We start from the raw sequence: 19,692 nt of genomic DNA, 5'->3' as shown, positions 1-19,692 counted from the left end.
GGAAATCCAGAGATATGTTGCCTTTAGCACAAGGTCATATGGGACAGTCTGATGACAAAAGATGAAAAAAGCACTCTCATCCAAAAGTTAAAAGCTAGTCTATATGAACATAGAAAATGTTTTTATTCTATCAGATATCATGCATGTTTATATGCTACCTAGATTGTTCCCTAAAAGAACTCTATCACATTCATGTAAGCTGTCCCAGTAAGTAATGCACTTGTGTCATCTCCGACCTGATTTTGCATCCCAAGAACATCACCAGACACAACTAATGAGGACGGAAATCAGACAGGTCAGGAGGACCCTGGTTCCTATGAGAGGCAGCCCATACCTGACAGAAGGCGAGGGAGGCAATGTGCACATGGGGACCCACGTGAGGGCTTTTAACAGTTGCCAGACATGGCAACTCCTCAGAGAAACAACTTATTGGTGAGTCATCTGGCCCTCCCTAAGAAGAGGAGTTTGTATATGGTAGCTGTTTCTACAGAAAAATGGATTGGAAGCTGAAAACATTAAGAACATTAAGTCTGGAATTCCATCAGTTTGTGATGACTACAAATTGTAAAGAGAAAATGATACCAACATTCTTTTAACACTCCTGCAGAAACATTACTAATGAAAGTATAATTAGAACCTGGGTCAGCCAAGCTCATGCATGAAGAGAAGGTAATTCATCTTTTTCTAATTAAGAGGATGAGGGTACTGCTTTAGATAAGGCATCAGATAAAACCAATGCCAAAGTCCTCCCCACCATGTTTTTTTTTTCTTTTTTAAGAATTTTAAACCTGGATTTTTTAGAATGTTATGAGGCCAGCCTTAACATCTTAGTACATTTTCAACTAACCCTCCAATTTGTAGCACCCACTCCAGTCAATTCTATGTAAATACCCACTAAACACTTGTGTAAATGATTTGAAGTAAACAAACTAAGGACACATTAATAGTTTTGTATCACTTAACCTTTCCATACACCCAAATCTCTGTATTCCAAAATGTGAAAGAAACAATTCAAACTCTAAAACTACAGCCCTAATAGAGTGTGAGATTCCTGCTCAAAAGACACTTTTATAGTATGTTTAGTGGTGAGGGGCAGAGGGCAGGAGCAGAGCCTGTCTTGTTTTTTTTTTGTTTTTTGTTTTTGTGGTATGCGGGCCTCTCACTGTTGTGGCCTCTCCCGTCGCGGAGCACAGGCTCCGGAAGCGCAGGCTCAGCGGCCATGGCTCACGGGCCTACCCGCTCCGTGGCATGTGGGATCTTCCCGGACTGGGGCACGAACCCGTGTCCCCTGCACTGGCAGGCGGACTCTCAACCACTGTGCCACCAGGGAAGCCCAAGCCTGTCTTGTTTGACACAATCTCCCCAGCACCCAGCTGATAAATGCTAAATGCTCAGTAAAATACCTGTTAAATCAAATCAGTAAAACACTTTAAAGAGGGACTTCCCTGGTGGCACAGTGGTTAAGAATCTGCCTGCCAATGCGGGGGACACAGGTTCGATCCCTGGCCCCAGGAAGATCTCACATGCCGCGGAGCAACTAAGCCCGTGCGTCACAACTACTGAAGCCCGCGTGCCCAGAGCCCATGCTCTGCAACAAGAGAAGCCCTCTAAATGAGAAGCCCGCGCACCGCAACAAATAGTCCCCGCTCGCTGCAACTAGAGAAAGACCACGTGCAGCAACAAAGACCCAACGCAGCCAAAAATAAATAAATAAATACGCTTTAAAGAACAAGAAACATACCATCCTCTGGTTTGGTCAATGCCTTCAGCAATGAAATCTGCAGGAAATGCATCCTCAAACTCCCTCTTGTTTTCAAATGGATAATGAATTTGAGCATAGGGCATGCTGCCACTCTCGAACCAACAGTCAAACACTTCAGAGATGCGATGCAACAATCCCTTCCCACAGCGTGAAGGAATGGTCAGATGGTCAATGCTAGTAAACAAAGAAGTAGCCACTTCTATTAATTTTAAGCAAAACAGAAATTACAGTTTAATTGCCAAGAGGAAACACAATGCCCTCACAGCTCTTTCATATGCATCTGCAAACAGAAATATAGGCAGTTATCACAGGCTTTCAGAGAGCACCATCAGGGCTCCATCTGGAAGGTTATATACCAAAGTCTCCTGACATCTAACTCAAGGACAAGAGGCCACCTTTCCTCAATATGACATGAATCATCAACAACAAAGTAATTCAGCAAACTAGTGTCTGATTTCTACATGTAGCTCTGTGATCTGATACAGAGACCATGTCTAAACAGGCTACCTAGCCCGATATGAACTGAAGTGAATCAAACATTCAGAAACTGACCTCTCTCTGTGGAGATCTGAGATCTTTGCTCCTGACAGTTCTTCCAGTTCTGTCATTGACCCAACACACACCACCTGTCAAAACAAAGTTAAAAGGCCTCAGAGCCGAAGATCAAACAGAGTTAATTTATGTAACATTCATGTTTAGGTTTAGAAACCTTTGATCTTCATGAGTTATCAACAAGGTGGCTTACCTCATGAAAGACTATAGGTCACTGACTGAATTGGTGAGCAGACCTCACTTCTTTGCTATCTACCCCTATATCAGAGGGATTCCCAACAAGGAGAGAATTCCACAGCCATCATCTCAACGAGTATTTCTTGAGGGTCTACTATGTCCAAATCTCTGACAAAAATAACTAGCATAAGTGAAATGCCTAGACTGTTACTCTAAGGCATCTTAGTTTGCTCCTGGCACTTGAACTTGGCTCTTTAATCTGAAACCTTCTCAAGTCAAAGCTGGGACTAATTTATTGTGCATGAACTGGACCAAATAGTCAGACTGCAAGACATTAGGATTATACTCATGTAAGGAGACTGGGAGATGGGCCCAGCAGGGGCATTCAGAACAGGGTGAGTCATCTAACAGGGGCCGTGTAGCCGGGCTACACCAGCAGGAGCTGCTGTGGGTTCACACCCAGAGGTCATCTACTACCTAATGAATACCCACAGCCTCTTTCTCTGCACTTCCTGCTCAGTCCTGTAAAGTCCTCTGATTCAGCTACTTCACTGTTGCCTTTCAGGTCCCTACTGGAGATTTACTGAGGTCCCTGGGCTGCTGCTGCTGCTCATGACTGTTCTAATGCTGTCAGCATTGGACAGAGGGAATACATCTATATACCTATGTATGTATTTATTTAGAGACACACACACACACAATTTGATTTTAAATTAAAGGTCTGCAATGTTTTGGTAATTTTTATTATTATTATTATTATTTTTTTTTTTTTGCGGTACATGGGCCTCTCACTGCTGTGGCCTCTCCTGTTGCAGAGCACAGGCTCGGACGCGCAGGCTCAGCAGCCATGGCTCACAGGCCCAGCCACTCCACAGCATGTGGGATCCTCCCGGACCGGGGCACGAACCCGTGTGCCCTGCATCGGCAGGCAGACTCTCAACCACTGCGCCACCAGGGAAGCCCACTTTGGTAATTCTTTTAAGTCATCCTTTTTTATCACTAATAGGGCCATTTTAATATGCTGTGACTTAGTGCAGCGGGTGGAGTCTCTATTCTGTTCATCAGAAACTCAAAAGGAGAAAAAGAGTTCTGAGCAACACAAGATAAACAATGTGAGGAGTTTCCCGAGAAAAATACAAATTACATTTTTCACTTTTACACAGAGGGAAATTTTTTTTTTTTTTTTTTGCGGTACATGGGCCTCTCACTGTTGTGGCCTCTCCCATCGCGGAGCACAGGCTCCGGACGCGCAGGCTCAGCGGCCATGGCTCACGGGCCCAGCCGCTCCGCGGCATGTGGGATCTTCCCGGACCAGGGCACGAACCCGTGTCCCCTGCATCGGCAGGCGGACTCTCAACCACTGCGCCACCAGGGAAGCCCTACACAGAGGGAAATTTAAAACTATATTTAATTAAAGTAAAAATAAATTAAAATCTTAAAAACATATTCTTATTTATGTCATGATTCTAGGAAGGAACAAAGAAAAAAACCTGATGCAATAAGAAAGGGGCAAAGAAGAAAAGAAACCATATTCTTTTATCCCATACTGAGATGCATGAATGAAATGCTTTAGCAAAAATCAACACAAGTAAACACTGCCCTGCCTCACCTCCTCGAAGTCATCGCTGACCCACAGTGGGATAGGAGTGCCCCAGTATCTGTTTCTGGAAATTGCCCAGTCACGTGCATCTTTCAGCCAATTTCCAAATCGCTTTTCTCGCACAAACTCTGGGACCCTGCAATAAACAGATCAGATAACCAATCACAAAAAAACATTAGTAAGTAAATTTGTAAATTAGATCTGCATAAGCCTTTGTGAACCTAACATTCTGGAAATGCTGAGCTCACTCCTACGAGAATGTCTTCCAAATGGACAGCACCAGAAGACCCACAGAGGCTGTTTCTGCTATGAATCCATCCCAGGAAGATGCTCTGTAATATGAAACCCCACAGCACACAAGCTCTGTCCTGCTCTCCAACTGCAGGACTGCCACAATCCTTTAACCAATCACCATGACGACAGCTAACCAATCACCATGACGACAGCTAGCCTGATCTTACTTAGATCTAGTCTTCAGGTCATCCATACAATAGCGCTTTTACTGAAACTCATTAGCAAGGGCTCTTAATCACCTACAAAGTAAGAGTCTGAATAGGAGGGGTTATGTGTAGCTGGTGAGAAGCTGCCTCTCCAGGCTCACCTGCAGTCCCGCCACTGCACTGTAGGCTCTAGCAATAAGGCAAGTTCCTTAGAATGCAGCTTCTTACCTCACTGCCTCTGTCCATGCCATCCCTCTACTTCGATAACGTTCACCCCGCCACCCTCCTTCCCTCAGCCACCCCCCTACCCAAGGCTCTTATAGCTTCTGACTGGTAAATGACTCCTTATTCTTTAAGGTTCAGCTTTGTAGGAAACGCTGTCAAGCTCAAGGCTGAGTTAGGGCACACCTAGGCTCCAAAACATTTTGTCTTCTCAGGTGCTGCAGTTACCATCCTAGGTCAGTTTATAGGCCTGCACACCTGTCACCACCCCCCCTCAATGAGGCAGCCACACGAATATTCTATACTCAGTGCTCTACCAGGAAACTAAAGAGCTTCCTAGGTATAAAAATGAAAAAACATTTTGCTCTTGAGAAATTCACTTTGCTAAGAAATATAGAAAGCTATAGTTTTCTTTTACTGCCCTGAGATTCTCCCCATTCTTCCAAAATCAAATGCACTATTTCTTACTTCCCCAGAGAACACAACTTAAAGTCAAGCTGGATTCTTGGGGAAAATAAGAAATAGTTATTACCCTCAAAACTCTCAGGGAAAAACATTCTTCTGGAATACACAGATTTAGTTTTGTATCATTCTTGCACCTACAGGTTGAAGTACAGTAGTCCCCCTTTATCTGTGGTTTCATATGGTCTCAGTTACCCACAGTCAACCGTGGTCCAAAAATATTAAAAGGAAAATTCCAGGAGTAAAAAGTTCATAAGTTTTAAACTGCACGTTGTTCTGGGTGGCATGATGAAGTGTTGCACCCTTGCACTCCATCCTGCCTGGGAAATGAACTATCCCTTTTTCTAGCATATCCAGGCTGTATATGTTACCCGCCCACTAGTTACTTAGCAGCCATCTCGGCTACCACATCAGCTGTTGATTATCTCAGTGCCTGTGTGGAAATAACCCTTATTTTTACTTAAAAATTGGCCCCAAAGGGCAAAAGCAGTGATGCTGGCAATTTGGATATTCTCTTACCGTGCTTAATTTATACATTAAACTTCATCATAGGTATGTAGATATAGGAAAAACACAGTCTATACAGTGTAGGGTTTGGTACTATCTGCGTTTTCAGGCACCCACTGGGGGTCTTGGAACATACCCGCTACGGAAAAATGCAGGAACTACTGTAACACCTCTCTGCAGTTTAGATATTAGCTGAGGAGAGAAAGGCTTCTGTTCCTGCAGTGTTTATCCATGAAACCAGTGTACACAAGACATTGTCATATTTTAGGAACTCAACAAGTGTCAAAAGTAGTAAGTGTAAATGGCTTTTGTAGGTATATCCAAAAATAAATGTATATCCTGAAAATGACTACTATTTAAAGCTAATGGACTCTGAGAGTACAGCCAGTTTTCCAAAGTCATTCCATTCTTTAAATCAAATAAATGGCAACTTCTCATTTCCATTGGGTTTAAAAAAGAAAAATGTTCCCCTATATGTCCTGTCATAAGAGGGCTGTTTCTTCTGTTATATAATATTATTTAAATTATTTTGTGTTCCTGAATAAACAGAAAAATAGCTATTATTACAATATACAATAAAAGATGGCTTTTAAAATTACTATAACTTGAGGGAAGTATAAACCAGTACTAACTACATGACAAAGGACATTATGAAGACACACATCTTATTGCTCACCAGTAACATAGGTCATTGTTCCTCAGCAGCTGGTCTACCATATGCTCCACCCGAACGAACCAGCTAGGCACTGCTTTGTAAATGAGGGGAGTGTCTGACCTGCGGAAGCAAAAATGCAGAATGTGGCTGGGCAGACTGAGGTATGCAGGGGCAAAGGGTAAGACTGACCTTTAGTTTCTTACTGATATCATCACCAACTATTAGGCCTTCTACTGATATTTATTTCTATTGCAAATACTAATGTCTATGTCATCTCCCTCCATCTCTCACAAGAAGGTGAAAGCTAATAAGAGAACAAGAAAAAATATAGTTCTGCTGTGTGACAGTTGACTAAGAAATGATGTCAACCTCAGCAAAGAGGAAACACGGGAACAAAACGTGATGCCACTGAACATTCCATTTTCACCCACATCTTTATAGTATGATGTTATATTAAAACTTGCATCACAGGGACTTCCCTGATGGCATAGTGGGTAAGAATCCGCCTGCCAATGCAGAGGACATGGGTTCGATCCCTGGTCCTGGAAGATCCCACATGCTGCAGAGTAACTAAGCCCATGCGCCACAACTACTGAGCCTGTGCTCTAGAACCCATGAGCCATAACTACTGAGCCCACGCACCACAACTACTGAAGCCTGCATGCCTAGAGCCCGTGCTCCGCAACGAGAGAAGCCACCACAATGAGGAGCCCATGCACAGCAACAAAGACCCAATGCAGCCAAAAAAAAAAAATTGCACATTATATTTCTCACTAAATTCCATTAGAAAGTTTTAGAGTTATATCTCATCCTAGAGAACTGTGATCCCAACACAATACATATTGGCATATGCCTGTTTCTTACACCTAAGGAACGAAATAACTTAATATATGAATTCATAAAATTCTCCTTAAAACAAGAATGAAGTTTTCAAACACTAACTCTAAAGGATACAAATGAGATGGGAACCATGAACTGATGGAATGGGCACACATATCAAATGTATCCACAAAGCTGAAGCTTGAGCTACATTTCATCTCACCTCCAGCAGAAAGGGTAGCTGTGGGTAAAGGTGCTGGCAGCAAGAAGTCGACCTTGTTCCTTTAGGGTCCTGATAATATTTCTGTCAGCATCCTATTTAAAAAAAATTTTAAATCTAGCCATTAAAATATCCTACAATACTTAGTAATACAATATAATTAAGTATATTACTAAACTTTGTTATTTTGATAACTTTACTATGAATAAAAGGCACAAATAACAAATGTACTATAAAAATACTTGGTTCACATTTCAGCCACTGTGTAACTTTAAGTACTTTTAAAGTACGTTCCAGACCACTTAAGGCAGTGAAATTTTCAATCAGCAATGATTACCCCAAGGTCACAAAGCCGTTTCCGGAGTCACAAACCAGAGCCCACTTTTTCTGATTTCTACCTTTCAAATTACAGCATGCTTCCTCTGAAGATACTAGACCCTTGGAATGCAGCTGATAATATGTCTATTTTTTCTGATTTTATGTGCTCAAACAAAACAAAACAAAACAAAATCTACTTCCTGGGGGAAAAAAATCCCACATATGGAAGCTATTTAACAAAAAACTGATTAATGAAAGAAGTACGATGAAACCGACACCTTTCTAAGCCATAGAGATACAGACCTTCACATACTGTCCTGCAAAATCTGCCACTTCCCCTGTGAAACAGCCTGAAGCATCCACAGGGCAAACAGGGACAGAGTCTTTCTGAATGATATTGAAATCCATACAGACCCGATAGTCATCCTGGGGAAAAGGAGAAAGGTAGAAGAAGGGAAGAATAAAACAGTTAAGTGTGGGTGTGGCAAGAGAGGAGCATATGAGGCAATAAATTTAGAGGAAAATTTTTCAGTATTCTGACATATAAATGTATCCAACTTTCATTATCCTCTCAACTGAAGTTAACTCAAGGATTATTCAGAGAATCCAGAGCCCTATAGCAGGGTTAGGGGATTAGATCAGTCTTCCCAGCCATTACTTCACAAACCCCTAATATAGCTGAGTATCCACTAAGTAAGAAGAAACATATGAATACATTAGAACAAAATCAAATTTGATTTATAACAGCAGCATGTATACACATACATGTATGCACAAAGCAGAAGAACATACACGTGTAAGGCATAAACCATTTAGTACTGCACAATGCTTGATGTGCATATGGATTTGCATCCTGTCAAAAGAGTGCCTGAAAGGATGGCAACAGTGATCTAAATCCAAATTACTCATTTTACGGGAATTCCCTGGTGGTCCAGTGGTTAGAACTTGGCGCTTTCACTGCCAGGGCCTGGGATCAATCCCTTGTCAGTGAACTAAGATCCCACAGGCCGCGTGGTGTGGCGTGCATAAATAAATTAATTTAAAAATAATAATAAATAAAACAAACAAACAAACCCCAAACTATTCACTTTACAAATAAGTAATATGGGCCCCAGGCAGGCTGGGTTCACCACAATGCTTCAGGAATACATTTTGAGCAATGTTAACAATAATAAGGGCAAACTGATTATAAAGTGCTATATCAAACAGTGCTCTGAACATCTGACTACATTATATTAGCTCATTTAACCTTTACAATGATCCTGTGAGGAAGGCAGATAGATGTACTAGGTTTTCATCATGTGTTCCCCTCAGACAAACCAGCAAGTATCTCCATTTTACGGATGAAGAAGCTGAGGCACAAAGAAATAACTCAGCTGCAAAGTGGCAATGCTTACATTCAGAACCAAACAGCCTGGCTCCAGAGTCCAAGGTCTTTACCTCTTTGCTATGCTGTTTGAATATAAAATTAAAGGGACTGTCTTGGACTAAATAGTGAAACCAAACACTGGTTTGACTCCAAGATAAACTGGAAAGCCAGTATGGTTCCACCTGGGCCTATGTTCAACTCTCGCTATGCTGAGAGGCTGCCTAGTGTGATGCGACATGTGCATGTGGCACATGACAGCCAAGGGCAATGACAGCCTGGCCATGAAGGAAGACCCTGAAAAAAAAAACAGTAAGCAACACAGACAGGACAAGCCCCAAAGTCCAGCAATTTGAACCATTTAGTATAGAGCAAACAGCCCTACTCGATTCGACTAGCTAAGAGCAGCATTCCTGAATGGAGCCAGAGTAACAGGTAATGTTCAACACGGTCATGTAGAAGTGCATAGACTCTGTGGAGAGATCACATAGCACATTGTCTGGCAAAACCGCAACATGGAAGGTCTCTTGGAAAACGTCTACCAAGTGGGGTTAAAGGCTGAAATTTAAAGATCTGATCTTCTATAACATTAACCTGCCTGGCATTCAGGACAGATACACACCAAGAAGTTACCTTTTCATTATTTATTAACAGTGGAACAATGACACCAGTTGACCCTAAAATTATAATGAATAGCTGAAATTTGACTAATTACTAAAACTCAATAAATAGTATTATCAAGAATGCTTACTTTCCATCTAATTTGAATACTGACCAGGTATTAGGTGATATTAAGCAATTGTTAATTTTATTGGGTATAATGGCATGGTGGCTATGTTAAAAATAAAAGTCCTTATTAGTCAGAGATGCATACAGAAGTATTTGCAGATGAAAGATATGATGTTGAGGATTTGCTACAAAACCCTCCAGCCAAAATAAAAAAGGTGTTGGGGAAGGGGACAGGGAACGAGACAGATATAACAGAAATTCCAAATTAATAATTAAAGCAGCTGGATAATGTGAACATAAGGAATATTATATTTTCTTTACTTCTGTGTATGTTTGAAGACTTCCATAATAAAAATCCCTGCAGAGATTAAGTATGAAAAAAAAAAAGACCAACGGAGACAGACTAGCTTCACTGCCTCTCTGACAAAATGATCAAGCCAAGAGGAATTTGTAGGTCCCCAGTGGGTGCTACACCCCCAGCAGTACACACTCTTACAGTGTCAGGCACTGTGCTAAACGCTCTATATGGATGACTCCACTTAATCCCTGTAGTTTCCCAGACGGGCAGGTACTATCATTCCATGTCACAGAGGAGGAAAAGGAAGTCCAGACAGGCTAAGTAACTTACCCAGAGATGGCCTGTTAGTGGCAGAGCTGTGACCTAAGGTGAGGTCTGGTTCTAAATGTGTGCCCTTAAACCCTATGCTCTTGTTTTACTCATATACAAATTACATTAAAAGGATTACATTTTTGGAAAAATTACTCTGGGAAAAACTTAAAATTAACCACACTGCATAGCTTTGAGGAAAGAGGTCAAATTCTCCCTTCTGATCATATAGTATTTATTTAGTCAAGAATACAGCAAAGGTGATGGAACCTTTCAGAGTTTTGATGGTTGTGGGGACTGTATGACTCTATGCCCTTGTCAAAACTCCCAGAACTGCATATCATAAATGGCAAAGTGTACAGCAAGTAAATAGTGAATGAATGAAAACACAGCATGCCTTTTAGAAAGACTAAATGCCCAGCAACATTCAGGATTTAGCACACCATTTTCAAAAATCAGCTCAGGGTGAAAAGGAATTACAGATGCAAGTTTTATAAGGTTATCTCTGGGGGCAGTGAGCCTGAAAAGAGGTTAACTCCATAGTGTGAAAAACAGTGAGAAACATCTCTCTTCTCTCTCCCTGTCACACACACACACACAACTCAGTGGCCACTGACGTTTATTTCTCATAAATGCATTTGCAAGACATATACTACTCACAGCACCAAAGTAAGGAGCTTGGTGTACAACCCCAGTGCCTTCTTCCTCCTTCACATAGTTGTCAACAAGCACAGTAAAAGCACCATTCTCTTTACACTGGAAAAGAAAGGTTATCAGGCTTAAAGAGTAAAACAATACCATACCATAATATTAATTTAATAACAGTTTTTGGTAAGAGCCTGAAAAATCTTTTAACATGCAAAATTATTTTCAGAAATAGAAAAGACAGAATAATTCAGATTGGGAAGAAACATGCTAATTCAATACATCGTTTCCATGAATAACAGGTCATCACTTATAAATGAAATAATTATTTGAAGACTTGCAGAGAAAAATTTCTAACTTCCTTTGCCACAAAACTGTGCTTTTTCATCAGTTCTTCCAACCTCACCCCTGCCCTAGAATGCAGTTTTTCGTGAAAATGTCTCAGACGATGTGCTTCCTTAACCATTCACTTCCGGGTATATTTTCAATCACTGCATATGCTTTGCTGCTCCTTTTCCTTTCAGTCCAGCTCAGGTTATTCAGTAATAAAAGGCAAACCTTGGAAGAATCGGTATGGGAGCTGAGTTACAAGTTCTAGTTACAGGTACTCCACCTACTGTAACATGAAGGGAAATGTTCTCAGTTTGATTTTCTTTGTAACAACAATAAAGTCAGGTTCATACACAAACACTACAGACCTACTTCTTCTACCTTTATCTCTTAATATTTCTTTTCTTTGCTTTCTTACCTCTCTGCCTTTGCAAAAAGTACTTTCAGAAATTATTTTCACATTTAATCCTATAATCCTGTGAAAAAGGCATCAGCAGTCTCATGTTTTAAAAATATTCTGGTTGTATTTGAATTTCACAGATGAACAAACTCTGAACAAAGATGAAATGGTTTGCCCAAATCATACAACTAGTAATGACCTGAAAGAAGGTCTTCTGGTTCCAAACGCAATTTTATTTTCAACTATATCACAACTCTTTAATTCTCTGGCATTCACTTAAAACTAAACTTGAAAAATAACTATGAATTTTTAATTGCTATAACCCAAGTCACCTGGAAATATTTTTGGTGTGGTATGATAGGTGCTAAAAGGTGTGTCTTCAATAGTTTAAACATGGAGAGATAATATGTGGGTTCTTAGAATCAGATGTAAGAACAGGGAATACAAAGGTATCTTACTGTTTCTAACTGTAGAGGGTTTCTAACAAAGAAACCCTACATTGCATTCCTATCTCTCGAAGTCCAGTTTTAGATCCTTCCCCTGCCAAGGATGAACTGGGTCAGCATTCACACAGAGAGTTATAGTGCTGTCCTTCAAAGACAGCATCTACTCTCATAGCTCTCACTTAATATTTCAGAACATGTGTATTTTAGGTATACACCAGATGATTTTTGTCTTCAAAGAATTTGCAGCATCTTTCTAAAACTCACCAAACGTTCTAGAAATTTCAGGAAGCTAACTGAATGGATAGTTGTTGTTCTTAAATAACTTAGATCAGTATGAACTGAGTGCATATTCCAGACAGACTTCTGATTTAACCTAAAGTTCCTATCTATTGTGCTCATGTGCATTTTCTGAGAGGGCTGAACTTTCCTTAGGTTCTCAAAGGGATCTAGTGTAAGAGGTTTTAAGACAAATAAAAACAAATACAAGAAAAAATAAAACATGTTATGATACAGAAGACAAGAATGCAGGAATGATATTTTTCAGAGGGAGAAACCAAAGAAGCATTTCAAAAATTGCTTTTTTTTCAGATGGCACCTGAGTTTAGCCTTGAAGAGTGTCAAGCTGATATGACGTTAAAGCAAGGTGAGGGTTTTTTAAAAAAGAGGAGGAAGACAATAAAAACAAAGGCAGAGAGGGAGGAAAAGAAAGGGCCAGTGTGATGGAAGCAAAGGATATGTTTAAATCAACATTAGGGAATGTGGTTAGGGAGTAGGACTGCCTTGTGTCAACTGGAGAATACCCATTGAGGAATGTGCTGGCAAATGACTACAGGCTCAAGGGAGGGACCAGACCAGGTAAAGTGTTTGGAAATCCATCAGCAGCAACATGGAATGAGGAGGAATGCCATTAGTTAGGAGATAAAAAACATGGGAAAACACTCAGGTGCACAAAAATGTAGAGGCAGATGTGACGTTGTGGACAGAGCCCAAATGGCAGAGATCACCTGCATTAGCCAAACTCTATCCCTACACTGAACCAGAACAGAGGTAAGCAAATATTTTATCATGGGCTATGGTATAAGGTTTTGTTGGCTAATGCTACGTCCAACTGAAATAATTTCCACATAATGTGTAAAACCGGGTCTGAGAGTGTTGCTCATTATTTCACTCCAAGACCTATAAATAAGAACCAACAGGAAATTCCTGCTGACTTTATTCTTTTGTTGTTGGTGGTGGGGTTTACAGCTACAGCTGTGGATTCTGTTGCCAGAAAATGGAAAACCACATAAAATAGCTTTGTGACTCTTATAAGAACTAAGTTACTAAATGTCTGAGCTTAAAGCACCCACCTCATCAATTCCTGGAAATGAACTCTGTTTACTTTTACACACACAGTTTTGTAAAAGCACTACCTTAAGTTTGTAAAAACAAAACTCAAAAAACAAAAAACACCTCAACGACTTGCCTGGGTGATGTGTGGACTATAAACAATACAAATATACACACATTAAATCTTATCAAAGTAACTGATTCCTTATGTAATCTGAGAAAAGTATTTAAAAATTCCTATAGGATTTTAATTATTAAAGCAAGAAGGCAATACAAACAGAATTTAATTTTTGTAATACTAAAACAGATTTTTGGATTTAGGCACACTTGTACAAACAATATAACAATAAGACAATATAAATACCACTCCAGTTATCAAATACTTGGGTTGTGGACAGCTCCTGTGGTAGAAGTCTCTAAGCTCACCTTTATAAAATAGTCAAACAGCGGTCTGTATTTCTTGCCTTTGAGATAGGCACCAGGCAATCTAGAAAAAAGAGAAAGGCAAACTCACAATTAAAATTATCAAAGAAATGAGGCTACAGCCACATCAAGTTATCATTCCCTTCTGGTTTCCTTGTTCCTAAATCATGAGTGCTGGAACGTGTGACCTGAATGTACTTGGTATTAGTACTTAAAACTAAACTTGCATAATATAGCTTTTGGGCAATAAAGTATCTCACTTTTTAAAGCTAAAGACACACATGCACGTGCACACACACACACATACAAATCAATGAGGTGTATATTCACCTTTCAAGGATCTCATAGTCACTCTCCAATTTATAGAGGGCTGATAATCTGGCTTCCATTAAAATGTATAATTTTCCTCTGACAGCATCTATGAGAGCAAGGGAAAAAGTGGACTTCAATGATATTCAGGCTTTGGCTTACGCTAAAGACATGCATCTGCATATTTTTCCCTCCAGGGGCTCCTATATCACCTGCATCCAATGTGCTCAGCACTGACAGAGGAACACCACAAAGAACGCTAGGGCACACGTGCTTTCCAAATACGAAAAAGACAAAAACATCAAATGCTGTTAAGGCAGCTCATCAGTTGTTGCTAACTGCACCTCTATTCATTTTAAGTAAATTAATCTTTTCTCCTACCAAAAGTAACATATATGAGTGCTTAAAATCCGTAACATTAGCAAACCAAGAAGAGATCACAAAGTAAAAGTTTCCCATAATCTCATACTCCCCACCCCACCCCGCCCCCGCCTCGACACTATCGTTTCAGTGTCTATTCCTCCAGGTGTTTTTCTACGTATATATCAACATACATATTATGTAAACATGTAACTTAATAATTATGGGATATAACTCAATACAGTTTTGTAATTTGTTTTCACATAATACATTGTGAACATTTTCTCATATGTTAGCACATATAGATTCTCTCATTCTTTTAAATAGCTTCTATAGTATTCCATCTTATGGAGGTACAAGTTATTTTTAACATATCAATTAATGCTAGACAATTAAACTGTTTTCAAATTGCTACTGCTATGAACACTGGGATAACGAATATTCTTATACATGTCTTTGTACCCATATTGGAAACATTTCTGAAGGATACTATCCTAGGAAGAGAAAAGCTGAAACAAATGCATAAACATATAAAATTTAATAGATACTGACAAATTGCCTTACAAAAATTTAGGCTAATTTAAACGCCCACATGTAAAGTATGACATACCCAAGAATATACTAAAGCTATACCTAAGAATATACTAAGGCTGTAAGAAAAATGAGTATCTATGGATCCTTGTGAAGGCCTTTGCAATTCACTGAAAAACTACCACAAATAATGTTGCCATCCACCAGTTCTGACCTCACAGGAACTTCATTATAAGTGAAGTCTATATTTTCTGAATAAAACACAGAACACATGGTACACAAGAACACAAGAAGTAAAAGAGTTGTATGCAGGCAGATGAATGACATGATTGAAATCTCAGCCAGATGGCCTTTATGGCTGTCAGGCTTACTACGGAATGGCCATGATCCACAGGCAACTCAGGAAACTTATAACAGACAGAAATGCACTTGCAGGGAGAAGCAGCAGTAGACACCAGAGCCAGGCTCTATGTGGAAACAGCTCCTTCCCAGTTGATATCGCTAGAAACCAACTCTTGGTCTTAGCTACTCCTAAGGCACAGCTAAACAATGATAAAAATATCTGACGCCCAACACTTTTCCATTCCTTTCTCAATATTCTTCCCTTGATAGCACAAGCTATTGTGAATCAAGTTAACTGTCTTGTAAGACGGATTCTTTTTCTGGCTATGAGTTTTTCTTTTCTTTCCCTGACTTCCCCCTGCTCCCCATAAACTATAGAAACCTGAAGGTACCAACCTTCTTTTTTCATATAAATCTCTATGGAAAGGGCCTCATCAAGACTATGGTTAACTTGACCACCAGGAAATATTTGAAAGGTACAAAGTTCTCAAGTTCTGGTACCAATTCTATGATACTATGATATAGAGTAAGAAATATATATTTGGTCTTAATCCCTGTTCTGGCAGAGCTCTTAAAACCCTTGGAATTCCCTAAGTGGTGGGAAGGTGTCTTTTGTTACGTTAATGGAGTGACTTTGTAAAACCCCTAGGTAACCTAAGGATGGTGAACCAAGCACATGGCTACAGGGTTGGAACTTTCATACTCCACCTCCAGCCCCCTCTGGAGAGGAGAGAGGGGTCAGAGATTGAGTTCAATCTCCAATGGCCAATGATTTAATCAATTGTGCCCATGTAACAAAGCCTCCATAAAAACCCAAAAGGATGGGGTTTGGAGAGTTTCCAGGTTAGTGAACGTATCCACATGCTATGAGAGTAGCCCACCCCAGTTCTGGGGAGAGAAGTTCCTGTGCTTGTGACCCTTCCAGATCTCACCCTATGCACTTCTTCATCTGGCAGTTCATGTGTATCCATTACAATCTCCTTTTATAATAAACCAGTAATCTAGTAAGTACAATGTTTCTGAGTTCTGTGAGTTGCTCTTCGGACCCAAGGAGGGCGTCATGGGTTGGTGAGAAGCCCAGGTGACAACCGGAACTTGTGACTGACATCTGAAAGGGGGCGGGGGGGTTGCAGTGGCAGGGGGAAGTCTTGTAGGACTAAGCTCTTGACCTGTGATATCTGACTCAAGCTCCAGATAGCTAGTGCTTGAATTGATTTAATTGCTTGGCGGTGTTGAGAAAACACATACTGGAGATTCCTAATAGCAATGATACGCCACTCCCTTTGAATCTCAGGTTCTTCATCTGTAATAGGAGCATGATGTATAAAAGTATTATAATCTGAAAAGTATATGAAATTTTTACTTTTTATATCTCTGTACAACGTTAATTTTTTTGTGTTAATTTTAATGTTTTGTGTTAATTTTTCAATCAGAAATGAAAATGCTCTTAGAGGTTATTTTTCTGATTAAATCTAATACTTTTTCAAAAACTTCTATTTTTACTCCACAAAGAAATGTAGGACTTCCCTGGTGGTGCAGTGGTTAAGAATTCGCCTGCCAATGCAGGGCACACAAGCCCTGGTCCAGGAAGATGCCACCTGCCATGGAGCAACTAAGTCTGTGCGCCACAACTACTGAGCCTGCGCTCTAGAGCCCACGAGCCACGACTACTGAGCCCGTGTGCCACAACTACTGAAGCCCGCATGCCTAGAGCCTGTGCTCTGAAACAAGAGAAGCCACCGCAATGAGAAGCCCACACACTGCAATGAAGAGTAGCCCTGGCTCACCACGACTACAGAAAGCCCGCGCGCAGCAACGAAGACCCAATAAAGCCAAAAATAAATAAATTAATTAATTAAAAGAAGAAAAGAAATGTAATTTTTTTTCTTTTTAACCATTGCATCAAATAGGATAAAATGCCTAGGAATAAACCTACCTAAGGAGGCAAAAGACCTGTACTCAGAAAACTGTAAGACGCTGGTGAAAGAAATCAAAGGTGACACAGATGGAAAGATACACCACATTCTGGGAGTGGAAGAATCAATATGGTCAAAATGACTATACTACCCAAGGCAATCTACAGATTCAATGCAATCCCTATCAAATTACTAGTGGCACTTTTTGCAGACCTAGAAAAAAAAATCTTAAAATTTGTGTGGAAACACAAAAGATCTCGAATAGCCAAAGCAATCTTGAGAAACAAAAATGGAGCTGGAGGAATCAGGCTCCCTGACTTCAGACTATACTTCAAAGATACAGTAATCAAGACAGTATGTTACTGGCATAAAAACAGACATATAGATCAATGGAACAGGATAGAAAGCCCAGACATAAATCCACACACCTATGGTCAATTAATCTATGACAGAGGAGGCAAGAATATGCAATGGAGAAAAGACAGTCTCTTCCTAAGTGGTGCTGGGAAAACTGGACTGCTACATGTAAAAAAATGAAATTAGAACACTCCTTAACACCATACAGAAAAAAAAACCCAAAATGGATTAAAGACCTAAATGTAAGGCCAGATACTATAAAACTCTTAGAGGAAAACATAGGCAGAACACTCTTTGACATAAATCACAGCAATACCTGGATCTACTTCCCAGAGTAATGAATATAAAAACAAAAACAAACAAATGGGACCTAATTAAACTTAAAAGCTTTTGCACAGCAAAGGAAACCACAAACAAAAGGAAAACACAACTCACAGAATGCGAGAAAATATTTGCAAATGAAGAAACCGCCAGGGGATTAATCTCCAAAATATAAAAAATAGTTCATGCAGCTCTACATCAAAAAAAACCAAACAATGGAGTATTATTCAGCCACAAAAAAGAATGAAACAATGCCATTTGCAGCAACATGGATGGATCTACAGATTATCATACTAAGCGAAGTAAGTTAGAGGAAGACAAATATCATATAGTTATCACTTATATGTGGAATCTGAAAAATGATACAAATGAACTTATTTACAAAACAGAAAAAGACTCACAGACTTAGAAAACAAACTTATGGTTACCAAAGGGGAAGGCTGGGGGGAGGGATAAATTAGGAGATTGGGATTCATATATACATACTATTATATATAAAATAATCAACAAGGACCTACTGTATAGCACAGGGAACTCTAGTCAATACTCCATAATAACCTATATGGGAAAATAATCTGAAGAAGAATAGATATGTGTATGTATAACTGAATCACTTTGCTGTACACCTGAAACTAACACAATATTGTAAATCAACTATAGTCTAATACAAAAGAAAAATTAAATAAAAAACTAAAAAAAAAAAAAAAAGTAGTATTTACTTCTACACTGGACCAAGAAGGAAATTCTGGGTAAAAAAATAGTCCTTTTCCTAGGCCAAGGGAAATAAGTAGATAAACTAGTTGCTTGGACATGTAAAAGAGGGGGGTAGGAATCAGTAAACTAAGATGTGTTCCACATGTTTTCTTATATTATTTTCCTCTAAACTCCTGAAAATATACTCTTGACCTTCACTCTGTCCACTTCTTATGGCTTCCTTTCTGGATCCCTTGCCTCAAGTCTTGGAATTCACCAACATGAAACAGGCATGGTTATCCTTTCAGGAGGCCCAAACAGTTGGATTATTTCCAGCTTTAGAAGTACACTGGAAGCTAACTGGCTTTGCTGTGCTGTTTGAAACTCATTATCAGATTTCTCCCTCCAAAACATATCCTGCTACATAACACCATACCTATGTATTCACTACTAGAAAATTATTTAGTAGAGGTTTTCTGGGTTTCTAAGAAATTTTAATAAAAGGCAAATTTCCCCAGGGTTATTAGCACATATGAGTGATTATGACATACCTAAGAACAGATTCCCAAACAATAAATCATAAGACATGTGACCAGAGAGTTCATGCTACCTCCCAGCCCCAACGGCTTTACTGATTCTAGTAAATACATTTATTTTTTGTATAATTTGTAATAAGTTTATTAAGTTATAAGTATAAACTATGTCCTGATTACTAATACTGATGTCTATTTAAAAATCAAAATAAAGAATATTTTTAAAATAATAATTAAGCATGACTTAAGCAACTTTCTGAGAAAATTTTAGATGTTCTCTAATATTGTATCCAACTCAGTTTTCCTTAATGAATTGTGTTC

At 39.5% G+C, this 19,692-nt stretch overlaps 1 protein-coding gene across 11 annotated transcripts in view; it reads right to left on the bottom strand.

Annotated features, from left to right (window-relative positions):
- IARS1 (isoleucyl-tRNA synthetase 1) overlaps positions 1-19,692 on the bottom strand; it is a 110,048-nt gene that overhangs the window by 68,998 nt on the left and 21,358 nt on the right. For all 11 annotated transcript variants that reach the window (XM_067744960.1, XM_067744958.1, XM_067744962.1 and 8 more), the window contains exons 8-16: positions 14,340-14,427; positions 14,013-14,073; positions 11,097-11,192; positions 8,038-8,160; positions 7,420-7,511; positions 6,399-6,497; positions 4,101-4,227; positions 2,315-2,388; positions 1,742-1,936 (exon numbers count right to left, since the gene is read on the bottom strand). In XM_067744960.1, the coding sequence (XP_067601061.1) occupies positions 1,742-1,936; positions 2,315-2,388; positions 4,101-4,227; positions 6,399-6,497; positions 7,420-7,511; positions 8,038-8,160; positions 11,097-11,192; positions 14,013-14,073; positions 14,340-14,427 (955 nt within the window). The remainder of the gene's footprint in view (positions 1-1,741; positions 1,937-2,314; positions 2,389-4,100; positions 4,228-6,398; positions 6,498-7,419; positions 7,512-8,037; positions 8,161-11,096; positions 11,193-14,012; positions 14,074-14,339; positions 14,428-19,692) is intronic.

The sequence above is a fragment of the Pseudorca crassidens genome, chromosome 7 (genome assembly GCF_039906515.1).
Source record: "Pseudorca crassidens isolate mPseCra1 chromosome 7, mPseCra1.hap1, whole genome shotgun sequence".
Lineage (NCBI taxonomy): Eukaryota > Metazoa > Chordata > Mammalia > Artiodactyla > Delphinidae > Pseudorca > Pseudorca crassidens.
Note: the sequence above shows the minus strand (reverse complement) of the source record. Positions and strands in the feature narration are given on the sequence as shown.